A 20,370-nucleotide genomic window follows, 5' to 3' on the forward strand; every position below is an offset into this window, starting at 1 on the left:
GCGTTTTCCAGAAGGATTTTTTTTCTAACAGTAAGAACAAGCCAGGTATCCTGAGAACTCAGATTCTCATGGACCACACATTACATTTTGGAACAATGAGTCCCCTCCCCACCATCTTTCCCCATCCCTTGGCTGGCAGGTCCCTTCCATCCAAGTCATCGCATCGCGGGATGAGGGTGGAACAGCCCTCTGCCAGAGGACCGTGCATTCCTTACACATCAGAAGTGCATTCCTCAGGCCCGCTCTCTTTCCTGGAACGTACACAACTGTTTCCATACATACAAATTTTAACATCATCAACCTGGAGCAATCGACAGAGGGGCAGTATATTTGCTGTGTGAGAAGGGGAACTTTCTTGGCTTCCTTAACATGTAAATGCATAGGCCTAGAGAATCCCTGACTCAATGGCAGAAACCATTCCTTGCAGGATTGGGAAGAAATCAAAGCATTCCTTTCCGTTAGCTTTGGGTTCTAACAATACTGTCTCAAACTCTGAGAAAACTCAGGCCTAACAGGCATCAGGCTGTGGGCAGGTAAAAATTAACACAGAAATAAAATGGCAGCTATGGACCTGATGCCACCCTCCTTCAGCTGACCAATCATCCCTTCTGCTGGGGGCTTGGTCACCAGCATTAGAGAGCAGAGTTCCTGAGAAAACTGTCATAGCTGCACCCATTGAAGCAGACATGAGACCCTAAGAATCAACCTTTGCTCTGTTGTGTCATGCCTTTTCTTTGTTATGCTTGTTTTCCATGAAGCTAATAGCAGAAGATGTAGACAGCCCGCCCAATGGCCAGATCCATTTTTCCATTGTGAATGGAGATCGGGACAATGAATTTACTGTGGATCCTGTCTTGGGACTTGTGAAAGTTAAGAAGAAATTGGACCGGGAACGGGTAAGCTGCTTTAGGACAGTCTCCCTCCCATCCACATCCACCCCTCTCCTGGAATCAGAGGCACAAGCTCCAGGGGTATAAATGGTAAGATTCTCCATTCTAAGTCATGAAAGTAGGTAAGGATGGGCTAAAATGCAACATGAAATATGAGCGTTAGAACTTTGATAGAATTTTCTACCTATAATAGATGCTGGCAATCTCTTACGTATGCAGGTTTTAAAGAAAAGGCACATATTTATCTTTTCAGGCGGTTTGAATTTCAGTCCTGCCTAGAGCAAGGGGACAGAAAAATACTTTCAGGGTTGGGACCCTGTGGTCCTGACTTTATGAACAACTGTAGCCCTCAGTGAGCAGAGACAAAAAGATTACCCGAAGGCATCTAGGTCAGAAAAAATAGTCCAAAAAATTCCTCTATCCCAGGTTAAATGAAGTTTCTAAACATTGTCTTTTTCACCAAAAATATGCATCTTTGAAGGGAAATTAAATATGGAGAAGGATGGCATGATAGTGATGCTGAAAAGCAGACAGACTCTACTGGTTGACACATGCTCATAATTCCAGAAATATTAACATTGGTACATAAGACAGATCAGTGGCGACAACTGTTGCACTGAGCAAAGGCCCAGAGCCTGGGTCCTAACCAGGGTGGTTTTGTACCCCAGGGGACATTTGGCAATGTTTGGAGACATTTGTGGCTGTCACAACTAGGCCGGGGGTGTTTCTGCCTCCTGCTTGACAAAGGTCAGGGATGCCGCTGCACATCCTAAAATGCACAGGTCAGCCCCAAAACAAAGAGTTATCCAGACCCAAATGTCAGTGGTGCCAAGAATCACCTGGTCTAGAAAATCAAACTAAATATGGTTGATCTTTAACAAACCAAGCCTGAAGCTCCAGTTCCTCTGCGTATGCATGGAAGGAAGGAAGCACTACACCTGTTTACTGTCACCCCTTTGTACCTTGGCAGGTGTCTGGATACTCTCTGCTTGTCCAGGCAGTAGACAGTGGCATTCCTGCAATGTCATCAACTGCAACTGTCAACATTGATATTTCTGATGTGAATGACAACAGCCCAGTGTTTACACCTGCCAACTACACTGCTGTGATTCAGGTGAGCAAATCTTGCCTGCCAAACACTTGTCTCTGTATGTTCAACTTTCTTCCTCTGCCGTGGTTTACTCATTGTGGTTTATTGTTACTATTACTTAATGTTGTCTTATGCCTTCATAGGGCAAGTGTGAAAAGAAGCTAGTTTTTCTACCACGCCGATTAATAAATGTGAGTGAGAACTATTGAGGAGTGGATTTTTTTCAAGTGTCAGGTACTTTATGAACACTGTCTCTCCCCACAACGACCCTGTGAAGAGGGATGGCAGATTGACCCCCACTTTATAATTGAAAGCGCTAAGGATTTGTGAGGTTAAGTAGTTCACCCAAGATCATGCGGCTGGTAAGTGGCAGAGTCAGGATTTGAACTTGGGACTGTCTTCTGCAAAAGAATTCCCTTTCCCCAATGGTAGGCTGCCTTAAAGCAACTTTATGCTATTCTGGCAGATGACAGAGATTGATACGCATTTTCTCATCAGTCAAAGACAGATTGGGCATCGCGATAGAGCTAGTACTCATTAAAATTAATCTTCCATAAGCAATTGGTTTAACACTTTAAATTCACTTGCTTTTTAAAATCAGACTGCAGGATAGAGTAACTGACTGCTGGTGTTCTGCTATCAGAGAGAGTGACTCTTCTTCCCATCTATTTTTTATTTCGTGAGCACACTGCTAGGTACTGAGTGTCCTCTACTTCCCAGTATTTCTAGGAGCTGAAAGCCCAGCTTTAGGAGGATCAGGAAATCCAGCCCAGGAATACTGTCAGTGTAAAGGACTTAGAGGAGACAGAGTGATGTGCATGTCTTGGAGGGTCACACGTATTCTAGAGAATCAGCTCTTACCTGATACAGTTTGGCCTCAGAATCACCCCCAAGGAGTCCCAGGGCTTTGTGGGTGGAAGGTGAAATGTGAGTGGGCCCAGTCTTGAGGGTCCCCTTTGGAATAACATTCAAGAATGTGAGCCTGACCATTCATAGCTGACCTCCTCAGACCCCAGGGCCACTGAGCTGTCCAGCAATCAGACTGGGAGGCAGCCTTGAAGCAAGCAGCTGTCTGCTGGTTCCCACCCCTTTGTCTGAGAAATCTGATTCCTTCCCTGGTGGTGTTTTGGTTTCCCCTCCTCTCTGATGCTTTTTCCAGCAGCTGTGCATTCTCACCACACTCTTGCTTCCCCGGAGTCTACACCTTCCTCCGTTTCTCTTTCTCTCAGCTCACTCTTCTCCGTGACTGCTGCTCACAAGGGTGCTCTCTGCCCTCATAGCCTCTGTTTGCTAACCCCAAAACAAAGTGGGCTTCTCCTACTCAACATTCAGTTTTATGACACGCATCGATCAGCTTGACAGACTGTTTTCAAATGCGCTGCAGGAGGTCAACAGCAAAAGCACGGAGAGGCTCAGCCCATGAGTGCAGCGCGGGCGTGTCTGTGTTACCTTACACCCTTCTTCTCAGGTGGTGACCCTGAGGGCCACGTTGTGTCTCTCCCTCTCCTCCATGCAGGAAGCGGCCTTTAGAGAGTGAGCAAACAAATCAGTCGGTCTTGTGTTTTGTGTGCTGCTGAGTATGTTGTCAACGTGAAACAGTAAATATATGCATGGCTATGGTGGTCCCACGACTGATTCCAGAGGGGGACAGTGTCTAGTTTTTGATGACCAAAAGGACACTTGTGAAAAGCAGCAAAATAGAGGTCTCTGCAGTCCTTTTCTCTTTCTTCTTCAAAAGATGTGCCTCCCTTTTCCCAACCTAGAATGACCTTCTTACTCCAACACATGGTTTTCATAAGTCTAATTCAGCACATAAAACTTGACTGGGCCTGCCATCCAAACTGTAGTGTATCATGGTCTCCATCTCTGCAAACCAAACTCGTTTAATCCTTACGTCCATGATGTCAGGAGGCCTGAGCTGATAAAACTGACTCTGGGCCCAAGCTGTGGTATTGCTAAAGTCTGAACAGGGGAAAGGAAACCTATGCCTGCACTACAGATGATTTAATTTGGTATTTTCAAAGTGAGGATAACCTTTGACCCAAGAAGGAGCTTTGCATTCCCGTACAGGGAAAAAAAGCAGAGAAGTTCTGCAAAATAACACTTACGTAATAGAATCAGGACTTCTAAAAATTCTGACGAAATTAAGGATTCCTTTTCTGTTTATTGTCAAATTGAGGAATGTTTCACCCCAATCCCCTTCCCTAAAGGAACATGGCAAAACTGCGTTCTGGAGAATGAGGTAAGCCCCATTTTCCACCGGGAATACGCCTTTGTATATTGACTAGGAAGTTGCCAGGATGTCCCCCCAGAAAATCCAGTGCTGTAACATTGTGTCTCAGTGTAGGGCCTCAGCGTAATTGTGATATGTGTGTGTGAAGAAGTGCCTCCCCACACCTAATGTGCTCTTCACGTCAGCTCGGGCATTGCCAGCTAACGCATGACAAGGTGTGCCCAGCCCCATGCTCAGAACCTGTAAACCCATGCAGCTCCAAGTCCTGTATTCATACCTGCAGAGGATTGTCCCATGGGGTGGTTGTGGGAAGCAGCCAAGATAAGAAACATGACGCTTACAGACACCAACGTGTTTTCAGAAGACAAGATAGTATCACAGGAATCCCTTCTGCTGAAAGCCCAGTTTTCTAGCTCAGCACTCTCAGCCTGTAATGATGGTTTTTTTTTTTTTTTCAATGTGAAGAAAAGTGTAATTTTATCTTCCTTTCTACTATATATACTCTTTTATGCAGGAAAATAAGCCAGTGGGCACCAGCATCTTGCAGCTGGTGGTGACAGACAGAGACTCCTTTCACAATGGGCCTCCCTTTTCATTCTCTATTTTGTCGGGAAATGAAGAGGAGGAGTTTGTGTTGGACCCTCATGGGATCCTGCGGTCGGCTGTGGTCTTCCAGCACACAGAGTCTCCGGAATACGTGCTGTGTATCCAGGTATGGCATCGCGCTGCCTCCATTGCACTTTCTGTCTCATGCTTGCTTCTGTGCCCTTCGGTGGATTTTTTCCTTGCTGAGGAAGTCAACATATGACCATGCAGGAATGTTCCCCTTTTAATCTCAAATTCAATTTCACACCAATAAAAGCTACCTGTGTGTGTGAAATTGAACAGGAAGGGAGGGAAGCATCATTGTTCAGGAAGGACATTCCTGTAGATTCCTGTAGGATGTGCCTAGCAGATGGTCGCTGGGCTTAAATCTGCATTCTAAAAACTCCTGCTGCTTTATGCTGTTATGCACCCCATTACCCCACTTGGGGCAGCTACCATTCCCTGTCATAAGGCGATGAGCAGTGTCATGCCTCTGCTTGATAGGCCTTCCCCTGGTGAGGCAGGAGGGGACCAAGGACTCAGCTGGAAGTGACCTTTAGCATGTCAGTTCCTCATGGTCATTGGCCTGACATGACATGGGACAAAGAAGCAAAGGTGGCAGGTATGCAGAGTATGGAGGGAGCAGGAAGTGAGAGGGCCCCCAAAAATTCCCATGTATGATTTCTGCAGATACCAAGATTTGGATCCCATCAGGGAAACAGTGACTGTTTCTATCCACTGTTGCCTACAGAGGGCAACCTAGACTCATTATTAATGGTGGCAATAATAGCAATAGTAATGATCGGTATTGGTACAGCATTGACTTCTATACATTGTCTCTTGGATCAATTACACCTTACTTTGCTCCATGAAACCTTCTAAATTAATGACTGCCAGCTCCAAGCACATCAGTGAACTCTTCAATTGCCATCCGCTCCTCTAACAATATTGTGTAAATAATTTTACATCACAGTGTAGTTCTCAAGGCAAGGAGAGATTTTCAGTGCCTTCTCACAGAAACTGGGACAGTTTGCCTATCCTCTCCAGATATGGAGCAGATTTCACATCTCAGGTTTTAGAATCTTTGTAAAAGTTTCTCTCCCCCTAGTCCCTGAAACCACCGTACTGACCGAGTCCTGTGTTTTCTTCCTTTTGACTGTCCCTATGTGCGTGAGTCTCATTCCCGTTGCCACTGCCTCACTATTCTGCACGGCCCCATCATCATGCTGCTGTGGCAGGAGCCTCCTGGGTGCTTCCTCTGGCTTCAGCCTCATTCTCTTTTGACCCAACCCTTCACCCTTCCCATATTAATCATTCCACTTAGATTATGTCATTCCCCTTAATCAGGGACCAGTAAACTACAGCCCTTGGGCCACATCCTGCCCTCAGCCTGTTTTTAGCAATAAAATTTCTTGGCACACAGCCTCATTCATTTAGATATGCTTTGTGACTCCTTCTGTGCATAGGACAGCCTGGCTATGTTGTGATGGAGGCTGAAATAACCCACAAAGCTGAAAATATTTATTATCTTGTCTTTTACAGAAAATGTTTGCTGATCACTGCCCTAAACCAAAACTCTGTTGGTTTCCTAGTGTTTGAAAACTTAGGCCCTACAGGCTGAATTCAGCCCCAGACACTCAGAATTTGAATTTCAGGACCTTTTGGCAGACACCACTCTCCAGTCCTTCTCAGGCCACAGGCCCATTCCTCTGTCACCTTACATCTAGCAGTGTCACACCGCCCCCCCCTTTTTTTTTTTTTTTAGAGACAGAGTCTCACTCTGTCACCAGGTGCCAGGCTGGAGTGCAGTGGCACGATCTTGGGTCACTGCAACCTCCGCCTCCCAGGTTCAAGCAATTCTCCTGCCTCAGCCTCCCGAGTAGCTGGGACTACAGGCACATGCCACCACACACAGCTAATTTTTGTATTTTTTAGTAGAGACAGCATTTCACCATGTCGGCCAGGATGGTCTCGATCTCTTGACCTCATGCTCCGCCTGCCTCGGCCTCCCAAAGTGCTGGGATTACAGGCGTGAGACACCGCGCCCGGCCAGTGTCATGCGTTTCTTTCATTTTTCTGGCCTCTGACATATGAATGGGCAACCTCTGACCTACAAAATCTAAACTCATCACTTTCCTTTGATGCACTCCACAATTTGACTTCAAGTTGAATCTAATTTGCTGAAATTATCTCCTCCTCCATGAATTTTACATCGTAGCATCTCTTGTTCACATCATCCATCAAATAAACCATGTGATGATGGCAGTAATAAAAATAACAACAGGTGGACCTGGTGGCTCACACCTGTAATCCCAGTACTTTGGGAGGCCAAGGCAGGGGATTGCTTGTGCTCAGGAGTTCAAGACCAGCCTTGGCAACATAGTGAAACCTCATCTCTACAAAAACAAAAACAAAAAGTAGCCTGGTGTGGTGCTGCACACTGATAGTCCCAGCTATTCAGGAGGCTGAGGTGGGAGGATCACTTGAGCTCAGGAGGTCAAGGCTACAGTGAGCTGGGATTGCACCACCACTGCACTCCAGCCTGGGTGGCAGAGCAACACCCTGTCTCTAAATAAACAAAACAAATAAACAAATAAAAATAACAATGACGTGAACCGTCATGTACTAAGTGTGCCTGTGGATTAGCTGTGGGTTTAGTGCTTTGCAGTGACTCTCTTTTAATCCCCACAGTACAAGGACCCTATGAAGTAGATGCTACTATTTTACTCATATTAAAAATACAAAAATTGAAGCTTAGCGAAGTTAAGTAATATACTCAAAGCCAGATATGTCGTGAGTGACAGAGACAAGATTCAAACTCAGGTCTGTGTGATGCCCAGGCACCTGCTCTCTCACTGCCTTTCACATACAAGGACATCGCTCTCCGCAGATCCCACTCGGTCTGCAGGGTTCACTGCAGCTCCACGTCTTCATTACCTGCCCCATAAACCCAGCCCAAGGGAATCTGCCCTTTTCCTGAAGCCCTGCACCGCTGAATAGCTCCACTTTGCATGCGATGGGTGTTCAGTAAAGACCTGTTGTCACAGTGGCTGTTCTGTCAATACTTAACAAGGAAGGAAGAGAAAAAGGTTTTTATCAAGCCAGCTAGCTTTTATTTTCAGTGTATTATATTCTATTTGAAACCTTACCATGATATAACTCCCATTTAAATTATGTTGTTTCTTAAATATGCAGAAAGGTGCTATCTGGGTCCAGTCAAAAGGAAATAATCCAGCAGAAAACAAAAATTTCTCCTCCAAGTGGAAAGACCGCTTTATGAGGTTTCCCCTGTGGTTGCTGCATAAAATTAAAACAAGACCAGCCTGTTGTGGGCATGTTGAGTCTTGTAGCCCTCTGTCCTTCTGTATTCACCCCAGCTGCCTTTATTATGTTGATACATTTTATGATCCATAACAGAGTGTACAGACGGGGGTGGAAGGTGGTAAATCACTTCTCTTACTTAAATGCACACCCTCAGCATTTTTCAGAATAGTGGCAGGGGATGAAGGAAGAAGCAAATGTAAAGGTGCAAACGTCTTCTGAGGGTTTTCAAAAAAATTATCATGATCAGTTTTCTTCATTTGTTGCCTTTTCATCTCTTGGCTGTTTTAGGCAAAGGATTCAGGCAAACCACAGCAAGTTTCTCACACCTACATCCGCGTGCGAGTCATTGAGGAAAGCATCCACAAGCCCACGGCCATTCCCCTGGAAATCTTCATTGTCACCATGGAGGATGACTTTCCTGGTGGGGTCATTGGGAAGATTCATGCCACAGATCAAGACATGTATGACGTGCTTACGTTTGCCCTGAAATCGGAGCAGAAAAGCTTGTTTAAAGTGAACAGTCACGATGGGAAAATCATTGCCCTGGGAGGCCTGGACAGCGGCAAGTATGTCCTGAATGTGTCCGTGAGTGATGGTCGCTTCCAGGTGCCCATTGATGTGGTCGTGCATGTGGAGCAGCTGGTGCATGAGATGCTGCAGAACACGGTCACCATCCGCTTTGAGAATGTGTCCCCCGAGGACTTCGTGGGGCTGCACATGCACGGGTTCCGACGCACCTTGCGGAACGCGGTCCTCACCCAGAAGCAGGACAGCCTGCGCATCATCAGCATCCAGCCCGTGGCGGGCACCAACCAGCTGGACATGCTTTTTGCAGTGGAGATGCACAGCAGCGAGTTCTACAAGCCAGCCTACCTGATCCAGAAGCTGTCCAATGCCAGAAGACAGCTGGAGAACATCATGCGCATCTCGGCCATCCTGGAGAAGAACTGCTCAGGGCTGGACTGTCAGGAGCAGCATTGTGAGCAAGGCTTGTCACTGGATTCCCACGCTCTCATGACCTACAGCACGGCTCGCATCAGCTTTGTGTGTCCGCGTTTCTACAGGAAGGTGCGCTGCACCTGCGATGGTGAGTGCAGTTGCGAGTGTCCCCTCCCGTCTCCCGAGACTGTAGGGTTACCATTCCAGCATGCCTGCGTTCAGTCATTCATTCCACTAAACATTAAGTGATCACTTACTGTGTGCCCCAAAACCATGATAGATGCTAGGGCTACAGGGGGTACAGTCCCATGTAGCTGTGGCTGAGTGAGAAGCACAGAAAAACAGGCAAGCCTATTTGATACATATTGTCAAGAAATGTACAAAGTCCTGTGGAGGACCCAGCCAACGGGGGAGTCTCCCAAAGGGAGTATCCTCTAGGTAGAGAAGAGGATCTGGTAGGCGTTAGGGGAGGGGAAGGGAGGGAGAGAACCTTCTAGGCAAGGGGCAGCTCGCATGGGGAAGGCTCAGGGTCATAAGAGGAACCTACACTGGGGATCGAAAGAGCAGCCAGAGGAAACATAGAAGCAGGGCTGGGATGTGAAAGAATACTTGAGAGTAGGTCCATTGATCACACACAAGGGCCGTTAGCCAGGATGAAGAATTTAGAGATTATCCCAAGGCAGTGAGAGCCATTGGCTGATGAGAAGTGAAGAAGTGGCAGGATCAGATCTGTCTTTCACAGAGGGTGTGCTGGCTGCAGAGGGGAATGGATTAGAGGAGGCCAGGCAGAGGCAGGGAAACAAGTGAGGAAGCTGTTGCCAAGGGTAAGGGCAGTTCGATTTGCTCGAGTGAGAAACAGGGGCCAGATGCCCAGGAGCACAGTCAAGGGATGGATTCAGCCCTCAGAGTGACAGGGAAGGAATGGTTCGTGTTTGTTGATGTAACTGGAGCCATTGAACCTTGACCTTTACCGGTCAAAGGCCATAGCTGCACAGAGTCACATGCCCATAGTGATCGATGAGAAGCATTGCTCTCTCTCTTTTCCTCTGTCTGACATGTGGAGCCATAAATTCACTGCCCTCTTCTAAGGAAATTGCAGCCAGAGTTTTTCTAGCCAGTGTGAATTTGGTCCAAAGGGACCATGGCCAGAAGGGAGGCCATTTGTAAAACATCCTTTAGGTAACTGGGGACAGGCAGAGCCCCTGGCCTCTTCCCTTGTGGAAAGGTTGCAGTTTGGAGAATGAGCTCATCGGGGGAGGCCCTAGGGGTCATAACTCCCTCTGAGAGATGCTTTGACAGCCTCCAAGCAGCCCATCAGTGTGCCAGCTGCTCTCTCTGTGGTATCCAGTGAATTCTGTTTGTGATTTCATCAGGTAGAAGCAGGGATGTCCAGACTTGTTTAATATGTAAATTAGCTGCAAAGTAACTCAAAGCATGCATGCTAGGTCAAATGCATTTCTGGCAGATGTCACCAACATGCAGAATTTATGAATGCCAGCTGTCTGGGCCTCACCTAGATTTCCTTTGTTGGCAAACTGATTTATACCCCAAAGCTCTGCTAAGGTCTGTATGCGGTGATTCACACCAGGGTTCAAAAGAGGTTCAGGACAGGACAGGGCAGACCCTGAAGGAGAAATTATACCAGCTAATTAATCCTTGTGCTCTGAGAACTCACTTATTTCTGCAAAAAAAAAAAAAAAAATCTGTGAAGGCAGCAATGTCCTAGGCACTAACGTTTCAAAGTAAAAAAGATACAGTTCCTGCCCTTAGGAGCTGACAGTTGTAAAGTCAGCTTGCAAGCACCTACTTGCTGTAACAGTGCTACAGGAAATGGTAAGGCATAGAAGAGACAGAATCCTTCCTGTGGCCAAAGGAAAACTGTCTGTGTATCTGTACACAGAGACCACCAGTGTGCTTGGTCTTCAGGGATGAGTTCATCAAAAAGAGACTCAGGTGGGGAAGAGGGGCAGATTTTACAGAAATCTTTATAAGAAAGATTCAGAGGAGTGGTTTTTGTTGGAGATAGAGGGACTTGCTCTCTATTTTACTTAAGACACTAATGTCTTAAATGTAGTATGTTGCAAGGTGGTATTTTGTGAGTCGGACCCAGCCATCCCAACAGGAGGCCTTCTGGGTTTGAAAAGCCAGCATTTGCTCAAGAGCTTTGCAGAGTCAGGCCAGGCTCTCAGCCTTTTCTCACCTTCAAGTTACTCTTATAATTAAGCTATAAAATGAAATTCTAGATTTTAGTGGTAAAGGAGCTCCAAAGGTCATCTAGCCCAGCCCTGTCTTCAGCAGGTGATATATGATAATCTCCATTTTATAGATGTGGTAGCTTTGTGCCTTGCCCAGGGCCATACCGCTGATGAGAGTGGCATGCTGAATCACAAAAGAGTCCTCCTGGGCCCCTACTTTATTATCTGCATCTTAAGAACAGGGACTCTTCCTTTTTAAATGTGAACCATAACCTCAGTGCTGTACTGTATAAGAATACTCAAATATAGTCGTGCGTGGCATAGCAAAGTTTCATCAACAAGGGACCATGTATACGGTGGTAGTCCCATAAGATTATAATACCATATTTTTATTATGCCTTTTCTATGTTTAGATTTGTTTAGATATACAAATACTTACCATTGTGGTACAATTGCAATGTTCAGCAGTACAGTAGCAAGCTATACAGGTCTGTAGCCTAGAAGCCCCAGCCCGTACCATATAGCCTGGGTGCGTAGTAGACTGTGCTATCTAGGTTTGTACAATTGCACTCTACGTTTGCACAATGACGAAACAGCCTAACGATGCAGTTCTCAGAATATATCCCCATCACTAAGCAATTCATGACCATAACCTGATTTTCCTATCAGACTGATCTCCAGCCTCACAATACAATCCCAGTAAGGTAGAAGTTCTCTCAGACTCCTGTGTGCATGGGGCTTACTAAATGTCCATTGCTGAGCCCCATACTTAGATATGGACAGTTGGGGTGGAGCCTAGGATTCTACACATGTAGCCTGGGTGACTCTAATGTTGCTGGTCAGGAAACGAAACTTTGAGAAATCACAGAGCAGGATAAAGGGGGAAGAGTTTTTTCCAGGTTTGGGAACAGGCTCTTTGTTGTAATAGCAATAGCTTTCTCACTTCTAGAATTATCTTTCAAATAAAAAATCCAGCCATGCATTGTTAACGTAAGCATTAGGCATTTTCTCATTTATTGGAAAGGAGAAGTAATTGAATTTAATAAATTCCACCCAAACACACACACATGTGCACACATACACACGCACACACAGCCTCACACGCAACTAGTATTGGCTGTTCCTCTCTTTAGGAGGTCGGCAGATTCATGAGATGGACTTTCCCACCACTTGGTAGAATAATTAACACGATAAATAGAGGTAACTGTCCATTCTGGGCTGTATAGCCATGTTTAGATAAATTTGGCCTCAGTATTCTATCCTCCTCCCAACTTCCAGCTCATCTTTTTCTCATGCAGAGTATTTTTTTTTTTTTTTGGTCCAATTATCATCATTAGCGTCTTGAACCAAAATGCTGAGTTATTTTAACAAAATGAAACTTGAATTTTAGTGCCGAATAAGCTCATTAGACTGCAGCTACCATCAAGCGTCATGTCTGGACCAAACTTCAAGAGATACACAGGTCAGATGTTGGGAGGTGGCTCCTGGTGAACTTCAGAGGTGCAGTGAACATCGTCACTTCAGTTAGAAAGCCTGACACCAACTTAAATGAATTGAGGATGATAGATGTCCTTGTGCCCATATCGGGGATATGCAAGAGGAAAGGGTGTCAGGGCACTCTAGGGGCCCTTGCTGATTGTCCATTTTTGAAAAATTGCATTTAAAAATCTAATATATAAATACATCAAAGAGGACACACTTGTCCAGGAGGATGGACTGCCAGTGAGACCACCAGAGTTTACGACCAGTGTGTTTATGGGTGTGGTGGAAGAAGTGGATGCCCGATTTGTCAAGTCTGTATTCGGATATGGAATATAGAATGGAACCTAGTGCTCCAAATGAAATGGATGGAGTGTTTGCCGTGGGTGAAGCCCTGTGCTGTACAGAAATGAGTCAGCAGCCCTGCCGTCAACCGGTAGAGGATGGCACTGTCATAGAGTTTGCTCAGAAGGTAAAGAGGAATCACTAGAGGGGCTGCAACCTGAGCAAGGTCTGAAAGGATGCCTAGAATTATCTAGATGACCAGGACAGGGGATTCCAAACCAAAGGGCATCAGAGCCAAGGCATGGAGGTGGGAACTGGTGTGCAATTCAGTGCATGGATCAAGGCAGGGACAGACAGAACAGATAACAACATTTATCAAGCCATCACCAGTTCCCATGCTGTTTTCACATGCATGGAATTGCATTTAACTCTTACTATAACCCTAAAGAGTAGGTCTCATGAACTTTTTTCCAAAATTAAGGAAACCAAAACTTGACTCACTCAAAATCACAGAGCTAGTAAATGGCAGAGCCAGGATTCATCCTTGACCCTCTTATTCAAAGCACTTTTTAACCATGGCACCTTACCACCTCTGCACAGATTTAAAAGGAACTCAGAAGTTTCCTAATACAACCTCCCACCCACAGCAGACATCCTATTTTCTATATTCTTGTCATAGTATTTTGGCCAAGGTTCGAGCACCAGTGTTGGGAGCTCACAAGGCGGCCCTGAGATGATCTTCTGCCTTATAGTACACCAGAACCTCTCTCTTTGTCATGTCATCCAGATGTATCCCTCAGAGCCACACAGACCCAACGTGGCTAACCCTGCTTCTACAAGCTGCCCTCTGGATAACAAAGGATACTTGTTATGACCCTTTGAATCCTCTTCCTAGCCAAACACAAGCAGTTCCTTTCCTCCTTGGCTGTAAACAAATGTGAGTTATAAAGAGTTATAGATGGTGTTATTGGGTCACGGGGGAAGCATAAAGGAGGGAGTTACCAGCTCTGCTTGGAGGAGTTCAAGAAAGGCATTGGAAGCAATGAACTGTGTCATAATAAGTCTTTGCCAGGTAGAGGATGCATTTTAAGCATCCTTTTGTTTACTTATCCTCTCAGCACTTAATTGAATACTATTTTGTGCCAGGCCCTGGGTAGGGTGCTGGAGATACAGTGGTGCCAGAGGCTGATGTGATCCTCATTCCCATGGAGCACGAAACAGCATCACACATTGGGCAAATGAGAGAGAGCTCAGTGGGGTGGATGGTAAGAAGTCAGGACAACTCTTAGGAGGAATACAGTAGGACAGGTAAAGCAGGCTTGCTGTCAGGTGACCACTGCACCTCTAATATGCACTGTAAAGTAAAGGGATGATGTCTTCTGTGAGGCAGTAAGATGGTGGTGAATTTGTTTGTTTTGTTTTGAGACAGAGTTTTGCTCTTGTTACCCAGGCTGGGGTGCAGTGGTGCAATTTCGGCTCACTGCAACCTCCGCCTCCTGGGTTCAAGCAATTCTCCTACCTCAGCCTCCCAGGTAGCTGGGATTACAGGCATGTGCCACCACACTCGGCCAATTTTGTACTTTTTTTTAAGTAGAGACAGGGTTTCTCCATGTTGGTCAGGCTGATCTCGAACTCCTGACCTCAGGTGATCTGCCCACCTCAGCCTCCCAAAGTGATGTGTTTTTATATGACACAGAAGAATCTGAAATTGGGTTTGCACTCTAGCTGGGGTTTGTTAATGCTAATCTGAGGACCGGGCCAGTTCCAGTGGCTTTGAGTAACCCTCAGTGTTGTCTATTAATTTAACAGGTTAACTCCCTATAAACTGGGAAGTGTCTATTTTTCATTCATTAGAAATACACCTCTGCAGATCCCTCATCTCTAATATGCATGAGTCCCACAGTGCCAGGAGAGGTGTAGAGGTCCCCACCCTTGTGGTGATACCAGCTTCTCAGTGTATGCATATCCCCTTCTATATTCTGTCCATACGCAGCTGCCCCAGTGAGGAGGTCTTGAATGAAATTGCGCTTAGCCTTTACTGAAATCGTACAGAAATATGACTGAGTCAAGCAAACACCATTCTGGATGACTCTGCTTCCGAGAAAACCGTAAGAAATGCCATCAAAGTTGAGACTTCCGTTTTTTAAAAACTTCTTGCAGGCCATGAATTAAGAAGGGAGCTTTTTGACTTATGTGGCATTTGCCAGGACATGGCATGTTGGTAAAGCACGTGAATTCAGGGCATGGGATGTTTACTGTTAGTTACTGGATTATTCAATGTAACGAGGCAGCAACATAAATCAAGAGGTTGGATCAACTTAAAGTGGCAGCACAATAATCACAGCTAGATACTGATGTATGGGCTAAAAGCAGAGACTTAATCCAGGAGGCTGTGGGAATGCTGGGTAGAGAGGAGAGGAGAGTCATAAATACGGTAGTGAAACCTTTTAAAACCTCCAGAGCATCACGCTTCTCCTCCCTGCATGTTCCAAATCTCTAAGCCTTCTGCTCAAGTGAATTGCCTGTTGTCACCTCTGTAGAAAGGGACCTAAATATTCACCTGAGTAAAAAATCAGAAGGCAGAACACCTGTCAGGGAACGGTCACATGGTGTGTGCATTTCTCCTGGTGGACAAGGTGCGTGAAAATAACACCTGCACCTGAGGTGGTGAAGGGGTCAACACAGCTGCAGGTCCCTGTGACACAGATGAGTAACAAGCCCCAGGTCTTATTCTATGCCTCCGGTGCACACCGTACTTCATATTTCCTATCATCTACTGCCGACTTACAAATCATGAATCTGACCAAAAAAAGGACAGCAAGGGAAAGGTTATACCTGAGTTCAGGTCTCTGCCATGTTGCTGAGTCAAGTTAGTGTTTCCAGTTTTGAGACCCTGTAGTTATTTGTTTTTATAATTTTTTTTCTTTACAAGTTGCTTTCACAGACACTAGCCCATTTCATTCTCACAGCACGATAAAAAATCATTATCAGCCCGGCACAGTGGCTCACACCTGTAATCCCAGCACTTTGGGAGGCCAAGGCGAACAGATCATAAGGTCAGGAGTTCGAGACCAGCCTGACCAACATGGTAAAACCCCATCTCTGCTAAAAATACAAAGATTAGCACTCACCTGTAATTCCAGCTACTCAGGAGGCTGAGGCCGGAGAATTGCTTGAACCCGGAAGGCAGAGGTTTCAGTGAGCTGAGATCATGCCATTGCACTCCAGCCTGGGTGACAGAGAAAGACTCTGTATGAAAAAAAAATAAATCATTATCGTGATTTTTCAGAAAAGGAAATAGAGACCTAGAAAAGACAAGTGAGTAGTTCAAGGCCACTCAGTGACTAAATAAAAAAACTAGCCAAGGCCAAAACCCAGGTCTGCATCTTGTCAATGCAGTATCCTTTCCTATTTTACTACCCCACCTTCCCAAGAGAAACTGGGAATGGGGGATTATGTGGTGAAAGGAGCTAAACACGTCTGATCCTGCCCTGACATACCATAAATGCTGTCAGCTGGTTTGATGAAGTGGAACCCTTCTCCTTTGGTGCTTACTGTGGTACCAAATTGATGGATGTCTGAGATGCAGAGCATGTCGGTCTATGAGCCCACATCCCCCAAGCTGTCACCAAACACAGCACAAGTTAATTAAACTTTCATTACTTCATGATAGCTAATAAGATAAACTTTCTCCCAGAAGCCAGCAGGAGTTGACACTGCCTTCTCTAAACTGATACTCTGGAGCTGAGGGAGCACTGACTGCCACCAGAGAGAAAGTCTTTAAAGCTCTTAACAATAACAGGTGCATACACTTCCTGAAAAAGGGATGACAGAAACATGATTTCTAAAAGCAAGTTAACCCTTCAGCATTCTTTTAAAGCTTACTAGATTTTATTTAGATAAAGGATTTAGGGTTCGGGGTTGTAAGAGGGTTGCTATCCTCAAAAAAGTGTTTCCTGGACCCTGATATGGGTATATATGCAACCAAGGGTCACATAACATTGTTCAAAGTTGGCATACAAAGGTTAAGTCCCTCTGACAAGATATATTTCAGAATGAGATTAATTTTTTCAATAGTTCATAGAGAAGAAAGAACTGCAGTATTGGATAGGGGTAATACTTGGTTTTGAGGAATCTATTTTTCAGGAACTAAAAGATTTTGCTAGGCATACACTGCAGTTTGCACACATGATCACATCTGTCCCCTGCTAAGGAGGAAGTTACGTTTACACTGGCCTGCAGATTCTAATCTGCCTTCATACTTCCTTGAGCCACAAGAGAGTGGGCCCATGACCAGAGCAAACAGACAACAGCAGCCAGAACCCAAATGTTTATGGCTGAGCATTTTCAGGCTGGAACTCAGAGAGGAGTCCCCAGAGGATTTTTAACACATAAAAAGGTACATCCCTTGCCAAAAACTATCCCTTTAATCCCAAAGAACCTATTAAAAACAGAAAGCAAAGCAACCTAACAGAATCATTGCTGCTGAAATGAATGTAGATACTCATTATATAACTAATATTTATATCGATATCATTCATTTTAGAATGTACTTTTTTATATTTGCGTATTTTTTTACACATCCTTAAGCTGCAGTTTTCACAGTGCAAACTGAATATAATATAGTGTTAATTAATGACCATGATTTGATTATGTAGCGATGTGGCATGCTATGGGTTATGACAGAACGAAATAAGGAAATGAGCTGTGAGGCAGAGCTCCAGTTCCTGGTCTGAGTAGCTCTGTGCTTTAATCCAAAACAAGAGATATGGGTGAGAAAGTAAGAAGCCCTGTTGTCACAAGATCCTTGGGGTGTTGCTTCTCCAGCCAAAAACCTCTATGGCTGGTGGTGCCTTCTGCCTGAGTATTTCTCACACCCACTGGGCTTCTTCTGCCCACTTAGCCCAGTGGGCTATACTCAGCTCACACTACTGGCCCAGATCTCACGCCTGCCAACAGCAAGCCAGGCGTGGAGTAGTGAGGGTACGTGGGCCACTGCACACAGCCAGGCTCGCTGGCACATCAGTGAGCACCGGGTTTGGCCCCTGGGCATAGCCAGGCACACCCGCTGCTATGGCAGCACAGACAGCTCCAGGTGCCGGCACAGATACCAGCTCCGTGTGAAGCTACAGCTGGACCAGATGTACCACACACGGCTTCTGCTACAGGTATCCACATGTGGATGTGCAGGATGCAGTGGTGCCGAGAAGCTCGGAGACACCAGGAACCACAGAGCCTCAAAGAGAGTGCCATAGCCCTGGCTTGGGGAGCCCCTAGGTCTGGTCTCTGAAGAGCTGCAGCTCTTCTCTCCTTCTCGTTACCCACAACGTAGAGAGCAGGGGAGGTGTTTTTCAGCCCTGTTTGTGTTACAGCTCTTTCAGTCCCACCATTCATCAGGTCCTGAGTTCTTTTCCCATGTCGAGGAAGAATTAGGTACACAGACAACTCTAAGTTGAGCAAAGTGGAGAGGAACTTCACTGAGCGACAGAACAGCTCTCAGGAGACCCACAGTGGGTAGCTCCTTACCACAAGCAGGGTGTCCCAAGGAGTATCCAGCTCTCAGCGGAGAGGAGACCCACAGTGGGTAGCTCCTCTCTGCAGTTGGTAGTCTGGATATCTGTTGGAGTCTGGCAGGATCCAGGGTTTTTATGATCTCAGAAGAGACGGAGTGCATGCTGAGTGGTCCATGGGTGGCCAAGGGCAGACCCAGAAAAAGCACTGTAAGTTCTCACTCCAGTCCATGGACTATCTGAACTCATAGCCCCACCTACAGGTTTCTGATCATCCCTGGCTTGAAGGTGGGGCTTCACTGGGGACCCGCCTTTTTTTGCCCGGGAGCCCATCTGCCTCCTGCCACCATCAACATGTCATCCATGGTACCCAAGCTGTTCATGTTGAAGGGCACCTGCAGGCCTACGCTGAGCCACCCTCAGCCTCCCTCCTATGCTCACCTATGCACAAAGTTCAGGGGGCCTGAGGCGACACGGGGACTGACTTTTCAGCACCACCCTGAATCCACATACGGCCAGGTTGTGACAGCACCCAGGTTTGGCCACAACTTTGCTTCAAAACTGGAGTGGGTGCTGGAAGTGGGGAGAGGCCAGGGAGCAGGAGCAGGCACTTCTGAGCCTGCAGGGGAAGGGGGCGGGGCTTCCTGGGCTTCCAAGAGTGCAAGGATGCTCAAGTCGGAGCTGTGGCTGGACAGCTGTGGCTGTGCCTGAGAGTGGAGGGGTCGCATCTGCTAACTAGGTAGCGGGGGGCGGGGGGGGGGTGGCAGGGGGGGCGGCTCTCACCTGTTCCCAGCTCTCTCCAGCCCTGTGGAGCGTGCAGTCCCAGTCACGCCTCCCCTGCAGCTGGCGTCTTCACAGTGGCTGTTCCAGACAGGCCATCACTGCCATCATTGTGCTAATTTCCAGGGCAGGACTGATGGTAAAAGAAAAGGCTAAAACATATGAATAAAATGTAGAAGTACCCAAATGATAGATTTGTTCTGAAATACAGAGTTTAATTTTTATTGTATTCACTTATAGCTGGTTTTTAAAAATGTTATCATTATTCCTATAGGGATAAATAGCTTTGCTATCATGCATCTCAAATTATCTGGCCCTCTTTTCCCTCTTTGGAACAGTGGCTTTTAAACTGGATTTTTCAATGATTCAAGGTTTCTTTGCAATGCAGCCATTACCTTAGAGCAGAACAGACTATGAATGCAATATCTGTAGCTGTATCTCAGAAACACAGATGCTTATAGAGAGGATGGGTATGTTTAGACTGGCTGAAATAGAAGGGGAAAAGGCATGTTCTTGGAATAAAAAGTAACAGATTTCTTAAATACATAAGATCCTGTTTCCATGTGTACTTGAATGGTAATGCCCAAGTAACCCAGAAGTTACATCTTTTTGATGGGATGCATGTTGTGATTCATACATGCACATTGCCACCTCCACGTGGCTGAGGTTAGCATTGGGCTCCGTTTGCATTTTAAGCATAGACTACTAGTCAACATTTAGGTGCAAGCTAGACATACTAGATGTGTGCAGGCTATCAGATACTGAGACGAAGTCACACATGGAAACAGCAGAGTCAGCTGGTAGGGTTGTGAACTTATTATGAATAAACATTAAGGCAGGCCTGAGGTTACCCTACTAACAGGTTAGCTCATTCCTTTGTTACTCAAAGGATCTCATCCTTCATGCCTGAGTTAAAATATTCCCTTCCTTTGAGAAGACTTCTGAGGTTTTCCCGGGACACAGAATTGTTCCTCCTCTGGTCCCTTCATTGTGCTCACATACCTGCCATAGCAGTTATTATATCATCATCACGTGCTGTCATGTTGTTTCCTGAGGGGAG

At 46.0% G+C, this 20,370-nt stretch overlaps 1 protein-coding gene across 2 annotated transcripts in view; it reads left to right on the forward strand.

Moving 5' to 3' along the window:
- FAT3 (FAT atypical cadherin 3) overlaps window positions 1–20,370 on the forward strand; it is a 532,147-nt gene that overhangs the window by 465,080 nt on the left and 46,697 nt on the right. For both annotated transcript variants that reach the window (XM_064365390.1, XM_064365391.1), the window contains exons 15-18: window positions 759–896; window positions 1,861–2,004; window positions 4,728–4,925; window positions 8,411–9,209. In XM_064365390.1, coding sequence (XP_064221460.1) covers window positions 759–896; window positions 1,861–2,004; window positions 4,728–4,925; window positions 8,411–9,209 — 1,279 coding nt within the window. The remainder of the gene's footprint in view (window positions 1–758; window positions 897–1,860; window positions 2,005–4,727; window positions 4,926–8,410; window positions 9,210–20,370) is intronic.

This window comes from Aotus nancymaae, unplaced genomic scaffold (genome assembly GCF_030222135.1).
Source record: "Aotus nancymaae isolate 86718 unplaced genomic scaffold, 86718_ANA_hifiasm-v0.15.2.pri h1tg000059l, whole genome shotgun sequence".
Taxonomy (NCBI): Eukaryota; Metazoa; Chordata; class Mammalia; order Primates; family Aotidae; genus Aotus; species Aotus nancymaae.